Here is a 12,500-nt window from a genome sequence, read left to right as displayed (position 1 = left end):
GATTCCATATGTGTTATTTCATAGGTTTGATGTGTTCACTATTATTCTACAATGTAGAAAATAGTCAAACTAAATAAAAACCTGTGAATGAGTAGGTGTTCTAAAACGTTTGACTGGTAGTGTATGCACACATGACTAAGTCGCTTTGGATGAAAGTGTCTGCTAAATGGCACATTATTATTGTTATATTAAAGGGGGGGGGGACTTCTACACCCCTCTAAAAGATTGCTATCTTAATTAATGTTATGTCAATAAACACAAAACCACAATGGACCAACCACCCACATGGACACACATCTGTGATGCTGTCTGGAGCGGTTTGATGCTGTCTGGAGCAGTGTGATGCTGTCTGGAGCGGTGTGATGCTGTCTGGAGCGGTCTGATGATGCTGTCTGGAGCTGTCTGTTTGATGCTGTCTGGAGCGGTCTGATGCTGTCTGGTTTGATGCTGTCTGGAGCGGTGTGATGCTGTCTGGAGCGGTTGATGCTGTCTGGAGCGGTGTGATGCTGTCTGGAGCGTGATGCTGTCTGGATGCTGTCTGGAGCTGGAGCGGTGGTGGAGCGGTTGATGCTGTCTGGAGCGGTGTGATGCTGTCTGGATGTGATGCTGTCTGGAGCGGTTTGATGCTGTCTGGAGCGGTGATGCTGTCTGTCTGATGCTGTCTGGAGCGGTTTGATGCTGTCTGGAGCTGTCTGGAGCGGTTTGATGCTGTCTGGAGCGGTTTGATGCTGTCTGGAGCGGTTTGATGCTGTCTGGAGCGGTTTGATGCTGTCTGGAGCGGTGTGATGCTGTCTGGAGTCTGGAGCGGTGTGATGCTGTCTGTTTGATGCTGTCTGGAGCGGTTTGATGCTGTCTGGAGCGGTGCGCTGTCTGGAAGCGGTGTGATGCTGTCTGGAGCGGTGTGATGCTGTCTGGAGCGGTGTGATGCGGTTTGATGCTGTCTGGAGCGGTGTGATGCTGTCTGGAGCGGTGTGATGCTGTCTGGAGCGGTTTGATGCTGTCTGGAGCTGTCTGGAGAAGTGTGATGCTGTCTGGAGCGGTGTGATGCTGTCTGGAGCGGTGTGATGCTGTCTGGAGCGGTGTGATGCTGTCTGGAGCTGGTTTGATGCTGTCTGGAGCGGTGTGATGCTGTCTGGAGCGGTTTGATGCTGTCTGGAGCGGTGTGATGCTGTCTGGAGCGGTTTGATGCTGTCTGGAGCGGTGTGATGCTGTCTGGAGCGGTGTGATGCTGTCTGGAGCGGTCTGATGCTGTCTGGAGCGGTTTGATGCTGTCTGGAGCGGTTTGATGCTGTCTGGAGCGGTTTGATGCTGTCTGGAGCGGTTTGATGCTGTCTGGAGCGGTGATGATGATGTGATGCTGTCTGGAGCGGTGTGATGCTGTCTGGAGCGGTTTGATGCTGTCTGGAGCGGTTTGATGCTGTCTGTGTGATGCTGATGCTGTCTGGAGCAGTGTGATGCTGTCTGGAGCGGTGTGATGCTGTCTGGAGCGGTGTGATGCTGTCTGGAGCGGTCTGATGATGCTGTCTGGAGATGCTGTCTGGAGCGGTTTGATGCTGTCTGGAGCGGTCTGATGCTGTCTGATGATGCTGTCTGGAGCGGTGTGATGCTGTCTGGAGCGGTTGATGCTGTCTGGAGCGGTGTGATGCTGTCTGGAGCGGTGTGATGCTGTCTGGAGCGGTGTTGATGCTGTCTGGAGCGGTGTGATGCTGTCTGGAGCGGTGTGATGCTGTCTGGAGCGGTGTGATGCTGTCTGGAGCGGTCTGATGCTGTCTGGAGCGGTTTGTGATGCTGTCTGGAGCGGTTTGATGATGCTGTCTGGAGCGGTGTGATGCTGTCTGGAGCGGTTTGATGCTGTCTGGAGCGGTGTGATGCTGTCTGTCTGGAGCGGTTTGATGCTGTGATGCTGTCTGGAGCGGTGTGATGCTGTCTGGAGCGGTGTGATGCTGTCTGGAGCGGTCTGATGCTGTCTGGAGCGGTTTGATGCTGTCTGGAGCGGTTTGATGCTGTCTGGAGCGGTGATGCTGTCTGGAGCGGTGTGATGCTGCTGTCTGAGCGGTGTGATGCTGTCTGGAGCGGTTTGATGCTGTCTGGAGCGGTGTGATGCTGTCTGGAGCGGTTTGATGCTGTCGGTGTGATGCTGTCTGGAGCGGTTTGATGCTGTCTGGAGCGGTTTGATGCTGTCTGGAGCGGTGTGATGCTGTCTGGAGCGGTTTGATGCTGTCTGGATGCTGTCTGGACGGTGTGATGCTGTCTGGACGGTTTGATGCTGTCTGGAGCGGTTTGATGCTGTCTGGATGCTGTCTGGAGCATGCTGTCTGATGATGCTGTCTGGAGCGGTTTGATGCTGTCTGGAGCGGTGTGATGCTGTCTGGAGCAGTTTGATGTGGAGCGGTGATGCTGTCTGGAGCGGTGTGATGCTGTCTGGAGCGGTCTGATGCTGTCTGGAGCGGTGTGATGCTGTCTGGAACCTTACACCTCCCAAACATATCAAGAATGGCACTCACGCGCCCTCTCACGCGACTACACACACACACATTACACAGACACACAACATGCAGTATGTTCAGTTGTTCCCCATCAGACTCATGTCTCCTACTGTGTCTACAGGCTGAAAGAAACCCACGGGTGGAAAGGATGGAGTCAGTCTCTCTCTCTCTCTCCGTCTCTCTGTCTCTCTCTCTACTAATAACCTAATAGACTATCTGGCAGAATCAGAAAGGAGAGGTGTGTGTGTGTGTGTGTGTGTGTGTGTGTGTGTGTGTGTGTGTGTGTGTGTGTGTGTGTGTGTGTGTGTGTGTGTGTGTGTGTGTGTGTGTGTGTGTGTGTGTGTGTGTGTGTGTGTGTGTGCACAGCACAGCACAGTTGTAAGCAGTCGAGCGGTAATATGCTGATGCTGGATAATGCCTCGTTCGATGTGTGTGCGTGTGTGTGTGCGTGCGTGCGCGCGTGTGTGTGTGTGTGTGTGTGTGCGTATTGTTTGCTTTAACTGTCCTGGAGTGGAAAGGCAAGATAAAGAGAGGAGGATGGAGAGCGGAGACATGGAAGAGGGGGAGGCGGTCGTGGAAAGGTCATAATGACGTGAGAGAGGGAGGAGGATAGATAGAGGGGGAGGTAGAGATGGAGAGGGGGATGAGAGGAGGAGACGTGCCGGTCAGGGTCAATGGATAACTGGAATTAAAGGTGGACAGGATGTATTAGATAAAGTGTGTGTGTGTGTGTCTGTGTGCATTCTCGTGTATGTGTACACTACAGTCTACATTCTGCTTAGTCAGTAGGTGTGTGTATTTGTGTTTGGTGTGTACCTTTGTCTGTGCCCGTATCATTCTCCTTCTGTGTGTATTTATCTGTGTGTGTGTGTGTGTGTGTGTGTGTGATGCAGCTTCAGACCAGTGTAGTGTCTAGTTGGCAGAGCAGGGCCTGCCCAGAACCATCTGAGGACCAGTCTAATCAGGCAGAGAGGGGAGGAGAGTAGAGGAGAGAGGGGAGGTTAGGTGGAAGGGAAGGGAAGGGAGCTGAGAGAGGGGAGGAGAGCAGAGAAGGAGGGGAGGAGGGGAGAGGAGAGGTGTGGTGAGGATGAGAGCAGAGAAGGGAGGAGGAGGAGAGGAGAGAGGGGAGGAGGGGAGAGGAGAGAGAAGAGGAGGGGATGAGAGGGGTGAGGAGGAGAGAGGGGAGGAGTGGTGAGGAGATGGGAGGGGAGAACAGCAGAGGAGGGGAGAAAAGAGTAGGAGAGAGGTAAGGAGGGGAGAAGAGAGGAAGGTCTGGTCTCTGGCAGGTCTCTGGTCTCTCTCCTCTCTCTCGTTCTCACCCTTTCTGGCACCATGACACCATCTTTGCTGACGTACTCTACACTGCTGCCCACTGCCCAATACACGTCTGGCTTTGACTGGTCTCTCTCTCTCTCTCCTGGCTCTCTCTCACCATGTCTTAGTATTCTAACACTGCTGATGCACCTTGCCTTATACTGCTGCAGAGAACACTCTACTGTCTCTCCCTCTCATCTCTCTATTTATTTTTTGTGTGAATTTTTCTTCTGGAATATTTTGATTATTTATTACATAATATTATTGTATAATAAGGTATACCACCTTATTGCATCCCAACAATGGGATTTACACAGGCTTTTAGGGAACTCATACATTTCTGTAGGCCTAATTGAAGCTACAAAATGTAAGTGTTCGACCTTAACATGTGATAACTGTACAACAGAACAGATGAGCAGGAATGACATCTCACGGATGGATAAATCACAACTCTCTCAAACCACGCCCCTACTAAACTAAGCCTCGAGACTTCTGATCTGACCCACTTGGTCATTTCTCAATAACCAAGCAATGATCCAGCATCAACAACCCAACCATGCTTTTTTTAAAGAAAGCAACCCAATTAAGTGACCCAACGCCTGCAACCCAGCAGGGTTGGGTCAGCCAAACAACCCAGCAAGGTTGGGTCAGCCAAACAACCCAGCAGGGTTGGGTCAGCCAAACAACCCAGCAGGGTTGGGTCAGCCAAACAACCCAGCAGTTGAGTCAGCCAAACAACCTAGCAGGGTTGGGTCAGCCAAACAACCCAGCAGGGTTGGGTCAGCCAAAGAAACCTAGCAATGTTGAGTCAGCCAAACAACCCAGAAAGATTGGGTCAGCCAAACAACCCAGAAGGATTGGGTCAGCCAAACAACCCAGCAGTTGAGTCAGCCAAACAACCCAGCAGGGTTGAGTCAGCCAAACAACCCAGTAGGGTTGGGTCAGCCAAACAACCCAGCAGGGTTGGGTCAGCCAAACAACCCAGCAGGGTTGAGTCAGCCAAACAACCCAGCAGGGTTGGGTCAGCCAAACAACCCAGCAGGGTTGGGTCAGCCAAACAACCCAGCAGTTGAGTCAGCCAAACAACCTAGCAGGGTTGGGTCAGCCAAACAACCCAGCAGGGTTGGGTCAGCCAAAGAAACCTAGCAATGTTGAGTCAGCCAAACAACCCAGAAATATTGGGTCAGCCAAACAACCCAGAAGGATTGGGTCAGCCAAACAACCTAGCAGGGTTGGGTCAGCCAAACAACCCAGCAGGGTTGGGTCAGCCAAAGAAACCTAGCAATGTTGAGTCAGCCAAACAACCCAGCAATGTTGAGTCAGCCAAACAACCCAGAAATATTGGGTCAGCCAAACAACCCAGCAGGATTGGGTCAGCCAAACAACCCAGCAGTTGAGTCAGCCAAACAACCCAGCAGGGTTGAGTCAGCCAAACAACCCAGCAGGGTTGGGTCAGCCAAACAACCCAGCAGGGTTGGGTCAGCCAAACAACCCAGCAGTTGAGTCAGCCAAACAACCCAGCAGGGTTGAGTCAGCCAAACAACTCAGCAGGGTTGGGTCAGCCAAACAACCCAGCAGGGTTGGGTCAGCCAAACAACCCAGCAGGGTTGGGTCAGCCAAACAATCCAGCATTTTTTTAGAGTGTAAGAGAAAGGGGAAGTGGGGTTGGGAGAGGGGGATGAACTGGGGTCAGATATAGGGTGAGAAAATGGGAAGAGAGAAGACGGTGAGATGGAAGGAGAGGGGTCAGACATAGGACAACACAGAGAGAGAGAATGCTCAGCGATGTGGAACTGTCACAACTGAATTATTTAGTCGCCATGCAGCCACCGTTCTGTTACTAGACTCTGATGCAATGCAGTCATATAACCTACTTAATGGCTACGTAAAGCCTACATAGTGCTTTATTGTGTTTCACTTTGATCACATCAGAGAAGTTACTCACTGTTATCAAAGACTGGGGGAATTATAGATTTTCCTCTTAAATCTGTGTGTGTGTGTGTGTGTGTGTGTGTGTGTGTGTGTGTGTGTGTGTGTGTGTGTGTGTGTGTGTGTGTGTGTGTGTGTGTGTGTGTGTGTGTGTGTCTGTGTGTGTGTGTGTGTGTGCCAACTGTGTAAAATAAAATAATAGCATCATTGATGTTTAAACTGTAGCAGCTATTGATGTTTAAACTGTAGCAGCTATTGATGTTTAAACTGTAGCAGCTATTGATGTTTAAACTGTAGCAGCTATTGATGTTTAAACTGTAGCAGCTATTGATGTTTAAACTGTAGCAGCTATTGATGTTTAAACTGTAGCAGCTATTGATGTTTAAACTGTAGCAGCTATTGATGTTTAAACTGTAGCAGCTGTTGATGTTTAAACTGTAGCAGCTATTGATGTTTAAACTTTCAGCACTACAGTATTTTCTTCCATAGTGCTGAAATCCTCCTTTCTATAAACAGTAGTACAACAGTGAGCCAGCAGCACCACCCTGCATTCCAGGAATGAAGCTAAGCAGGGTTGGTCCTGGTCGGTTCCTGGAAGCGAGACCAGATGCTCCTGGAAGTGGTGTTGGAGGGCCAGTAAGAGGAACTCATTCCTCTGGTCAACAACAACAGGGCAGTGACTGGGGACATGACCCTGTGTATGGTGGTGTCTTTCAGATGGGATGTTAAACAGGTGTTCTGACACTCTGTGGTCACTAAAACTCATGGCACTTATAGTCCAGGCTAAATTCTCATACCATCATGGTCACCTAATCATCCCCAGCTTCCAATTGGCTCATTTGTCCCCCCTCTTCTCCCCTGTAACTATTCCCCAGGTTGTTGCTGGAAATGAGAATGTGTTGTCAGTCAACTGACCTGGTAAAATAAGAGTCTGGGTACTGGAGTGTTGCTCCTAGCCAGTGTTTAGTCTGAGTCTTCACTCCCATGCTAGTCTGTCTCTTCATGTTACATCAGCTGTTACAACACACACACAGACTCAGACCGCATCACCCTCTCAACCATCCCCCGGCCATGGTGTCAATGTCAGACTGGCATCTGGTGAACACACACATACACACACGGACATAAACACACAATTGAACAGATCCCGTTCAATGACATGGACACTCACAGACATACACACACGGACATAAACACACAGATCCCGTTCAATTACATGGACACTCACAGACATACACACACGGACAGACGGGATGCAAGTTTGCACACAGATGCAAACACAAACAAATACTGACAAGTGTGCATGTACACGCAAAAACACACACACTAACAGGATAATGAGTCTCCAATTAGGAGCAGTGCTGATCTGTCCAGACCCATCCAGTCATACCAGCCCCTTAAGCCAGCATTACTCAGGCCTGGTCACACACTCCAGAGTTCAGTAAGGCCAGCATTACTCAGGCCTGGTCACACACTCCAGAGTTCAGTAAGGCCAGCATTACTCAGGCCTGGTCACACACTCCAGAGTTCAGTAAGACCAGCATTACTCAGGCCTGGTCACACACTCCAGAGTTCAGTAAGACCAGCATTACTCATTACACACTCAGGTTCTGTAAGACCAGCATTACACCTCCAGAGTTCAGTAAGACCAGCATTACTCAGGCCTGGTCACACACTCCAGAGTTCAGTAAGACCAGCATTACTCAGGCCTGGTCACACACTCCAGAGTTCAGTAAGACCAGCATTACTCAGGCCTGGTCACACACTCCAGAGTTCAGTAAGACCAGCATTACTCAGGCCTGGTCACACACTCCAGAGTTCAGTAAGACCAGCATTACTCAGGCCTGGTCACACACTCCAGAGTTCAGTAAGACCAGCATTACTCAGGCCTGGTCACACACTCCAGAGTTCAGTAAGGCCAGCATTACTCAGGCCTGGTCACACACTCCAGAGTTCAGTAAGGCCAGCATTACTCAGGCCTGGTCACACACTCCAGAGTTCAGTAAGGCCAGCATTACTCAGGCCTGGTCACACACTCCAGAGTTCTTCCATTTGTATGATGTTATGAATTTGTAAGTGCTTCAGATCCTATTTCAGTAGAATAGAGGTTTGATATTATCCTTCTTTGTTATGTATGTTTGTTTTCGGTTCAGTACCTTTGTGTGTGTTTGTATTATGAAATACTGTATATGTCAGATATATATGTGTGTTTGTATGCTATTCCAGTATTCCTACTGGCCTTAATGCTTGTATTATTAGATATGTGTGTTTGTATGCTTTTCCAGTTGTCCTACTGGCCTTAATGCTTGTATTATTAGATATGTGTGTTTGTATGCTTTTCCAGTATTCCTACTGGCCTTAATGCTTGTATTATTAGATACATGCATATGATTTTGCTGTTCTCCCCTGTTACTGGTCTTGAAGTTGAGCTGACAGCCGTTTCGCACCGTTTTGCTATGGCTTTAGTCATCAATCTAGCAAGAGGGCCATATTTTATGAATGTAGTAGTGCCCCCCCACCCACCTTTGGCTTTCACCTGGAAGTGTTTAATAATGGCTGAGAAGAAAACACTTTTTGACCCAGATGATCGAGTACACTACAAGTATAATGAAACATATTGAAAGATGATGATAAATGAAATGACATGATGTGGTGCAGCGGTCTAAGGCTGGAGACGTCACTACAGACCCGGGTTCTATTCCAGGCTGTGTTACAGTTGGCCGTGACCGGGAGACCCATGAGGCGGCGCACAATTGGCCCAGTGTCGTCAGGGTTAAAGGGAGGGTTTAGCCGGCTATAGTTGTTTTAAGTACATTTTCCAACAATTGTTTACAGACAGATTATTTCACTTATAATTCACTGTATCGCAATTCCAGTGGGTCAGAAGTTTACATACGCTAAGTTGACTGTGCCTTTAAATAGCTTTGAAAATTCCAGAAAATGATATAATTGCTTTAGAAGCTTCTGATAGTCTAATTGACATAATTTGAGTCAATTGGTGGTGTACATGTGGATGTATTTCAAGGCCAACCTTCAAACTCAGTACCTCTTTGGTTGACATCATGGGAAAATCTAAAGAAATCAGCCAAGAGCAATTTCCAAATGCCTGAAGGTGCCACGTTCATCTGTACAAAAAACAGTATGCAAGTAAAACACCATGGGACCACGCAGCCATCATACCACTCAGGAAGGAGGCGCATTATGTCTCCTAGAGATGAACATATTGTGGTGCGAAAAGTGCAAATCAATCCCAGAACAACAGCAAACAGGTACAAAAGTATCTATATCCACAGTAAAACGAGTCCTATATCGACATAACCTGAAAGTCCGCTCAGCAAGGAAGAAGCCACTGCTCCAAAACCGCTATAAAAAAGCCAAACTACGGTTTGCAACTGCACATGGGGACGAAGATCGTACTTTTTGGAGAAATATCCTCTGGTCTGATGAAACAAAAATAGAGCTGTTTGGCCATAATAACCATCGTTATGTTTGGAGGAAAAAGGGGGAGGCTTGCAAGCCGAAGAACACCATCCCAACTGTGAAGCACGGGGGTGGCAGCATCATGTTGTGGGGGTGCTTTGCTGCAAGAGGGACTGGTGCACATCACAAAATAGATGGCATCGTGAGGTAAGAAAATTATGTGGATATATTAAAGCAACATCTCAAGACATCAGCCAGGAAGTTAAAGCTTGGTCGCAAATGGGTCTTCCAAATGGACAATGAACCCAAGCATACTTCCAAAGTTGTGGCAAAATGGCTTAAGGACAACAATGTCAAGGTATTGGAGTGGCCATCACAAAGCCCTGACCTCAATCCTATAGAAAATGTTTGGGCAGAACTGAAAAGGCGTGTGCGAGCAAGGAGGCCTACAAACCTGACTCAGTTACACCAGCTCTGTCAGGAGGAATGGGCCAAAATTCACCCAACTTATTGTGGGAAGCTTGTGGACGCCTACCTGAAGCATTTGACCCAAGTTAAACAATTTAAAGGCAATGCTACCAAATACTAATTGAGTGTATGTAAACTTCTGACACACTGGGAATGTGATGAAAGAAATAAAAGCTGAAATAAATAATTCTCTCTACCATTATTCTGACATTTCACATTCTTAAAATAAAGTGGTGATCCTAACTGACCTAAGACAGGATTAAATGTCAGGAATTGTGAATAACTGATTTTAAATGTATTTGGCAAAGGTGTTTGTAAACATCCGACTTCAACTGTATCTACAAATGATGATATGATAAATGAAATGACATTGTGAATGAATAAGCCTTTTATATGTTATAATATAGTATAGTATATAGTTATAGTCTGTTTTAGGAACAGCTACCCAAAATATTTCACCCTCTTTATTACCTTACCAAACATATCATGACATTAGTGAGAGTCAAAATCTATCAAATGTGTCCTATAGAGAAGGGGAGAAGGCCTATGTAAAGGGTACGATATTGTCATTCTGAGAATATGCAATATGTCTGCCTCTGATGGAAAATGCACACAAATATACGTTTATTCTACAGAAGACGTTTACATGGTCCTAGGAAGGTCTGGATTGCTGTCTTCTGACTTATTGAATCAATCAAATAAGTCATGGAAACATATACATATGTTTTTAAGTCATTCTCATGCCAGATTTTGGGGACTGTCAGTTTAAGATGATTGATGGTTGTATTAATAGATATATGTGTATACATTGTCCCATGTTACTGGCCTTAACTCCAGCCTTACTCCTTTTGAATGGATGATTTTGGCAACCATCATAGCTAACTGTATCGTCCTGGCTCTGGAACAGCATTTACCTGAGAATGACAAAACTCCTCTTTCTGAGAGACTGGTGAGTACAACACACACACACACACACACACACACACACACACACACACACACACACACACACACACACACACACACACACACACACACACAACAAAGGTGTACACAATGCTTTTTCCCCAAAATGCAATATTCTAAACCTCTCTTTATCTTCCATCTCTCTGTCTCTTTCTCTCCCCTCTCTCTGTCTCTCTCCCCCTGTCTGTCCCTCCCTCCCTCCCTCCCTCCCTCCCTCCCTCCCTCCTCCCTCCCTCCCTCCCTCCCTCCCTCCCTCCTCCCTCCCTCCCTCCCTGTCTCTCTCCCCTCTCTCTGTCTCTCTCCCCCTGTCTGTCTGTCTGTCTGTCCCTCCCTCCCTCCCTCCCCTTCTCTCCATTAGGATGATACAGAGCCCTACTTCATAGCCATCTTCTGTTTTGAGTCAGGTATAAAGATTCTGGCTCTGGGCTTTGCCCTCCATAAGGGCTCCTACCTGAGGAATGGATGGAACGCTATGGACTTTGTAGTAGTGCTCACTGGGTAAGTACATTATTGTTGCATCGTATTATACCGTAACTACTGTCTACATACCATACATCAGGGATCAGACCATAACTACTGTCTACATACCATACATCAGGGATCATACCATAACTACTGTCTACATACCATACATCAGGTATCATACCATAACTACTGTCTACATACCATGCATCAGGTATCATACCATAACTACTGTCTACATACCATGCATCAGGTATCATAACTACTGTCTACATACCATACATCAGGATCAGACCGTAACTACTACATATACATCAGGTATCAGACCATAACTACTGTCTACATACCATACATCAGGTATCATACCAACTACTGTCTACATACCAGGTATCATACCATAACTACTGTCTACATACCATACATCAGGTATCAGACCATAACTACTGTCTACATACCATACATCAGGTATCATACCGTAACTACTGTCTACATACCATACATCAGGTATCAGACCATAACTACTGTCTACATACCATACATCAGGGATCAGACCATAACTACTGTCTACATACCATACATCAGGTATCATACCGTAACTACTGTCTACATACCATACATCAGGTATCATACCATAACTACTGTCTACATACCATACATCAGGTATCATACCATAACTACTGTCTACATACCATACATCAGGTATCATACCATAACTACTGTCTACATACCATACATCAGGTATCATACCATAACTACTGTCTACATACCATACATCAGGTATCATACCATAACTACTGTCTACATACCATACATCAGGTATCATACCATAACTACTGTCTACATACCATACATCAGGTATCATACCATAACTACTGTCTACATACCATACATCAGGTATCATACCATAACTACTGTCTACATACCATACATCAGGTATCATACCATAACTACTGTCTACATACCATGCATCAGGGATCAGACCATAACTACTGTCTACATACCATACATCAGGGATCAGTCCATAACTACTGTCTACATACCATACATCAGGTATCATACCATAACTACTGTCTACATACCATACATCAGGTATCATACCATAACTACTGTCTACATACCATACATCAGGTATCATACCATAACTACTGTCTACATACCATACATCAGGGATCAGTCCATAACTACTGTCTACATACCATACATCAGGTATCATACCATAACTACTGTCTACATACCATACATCAGGTATCATACCATAACTAATGTCTACATACCATACATCAGGTATCATACCATAACTACTGTCTACATACCATACATCAGGTATCATACCATAACTACTGTCTACATACCATACATCAGGTATCATACCATAACTACTGTCTACATACCATACATCAGGGATCAGACCATAACTACTGTCTACATACCATACATCAGGTATCATACCATAAC

The 12,500-nt window shown here is 46.6% G+C and overlaps 1 protein-coding gene across 1 annotated transcript in view; it reads left to right on the top strand.

Moving 5' to 3' along the window:
* The window catches only part of LOC135531395 (voltage-dependent P/Q-type calcium channel subunit alpha-1A-like), a gene marked incomplete at its 3' end in the record, with an annotated part of 88,710 nt that extends 77,629 nt beyond the window's left edge, over positions 1–11,081 (top strand). Inside the window, exons 2-3 of the mRNA XM_064959433.1 lie at positions 10,461–10,566; positions 10,942–11,081. Of these exons, the coding sequence (XP_064815505.1) occupies positions 10,461–10,566; positions 10,942–11,081 (246 nt within the window). The remainder of the gene's footprint in view (positions 1–10,460; positions 10,567–10,941) is intronic.
* Positions 11,082–12,500: the final 1,419 nt, after the last annotated feature.

Source organism: Oncorhynchus masou, unplaced genomic scaffold, assembly GCF_036934945.1.
Source record: "Oncorhynchus masou masou isolate Uvic2021 unplaced genomic scaffold, UVic_Omas_1.1 unplaced_scaffold_1578, whole genome shotgun sequence".
Taxonomy (NCBI): Eukaryota; Metazoa; Chordata; class Actinopteri; order Salmoniformes; family Salmonidae; genus Oncorhynchus; species Oncorhynchus masou.
The sequence above is the reverse complement of the archived record's forward strand: the minus strand, read 5'-3'. Positions and strand labels throughout refer to the sequence as shown.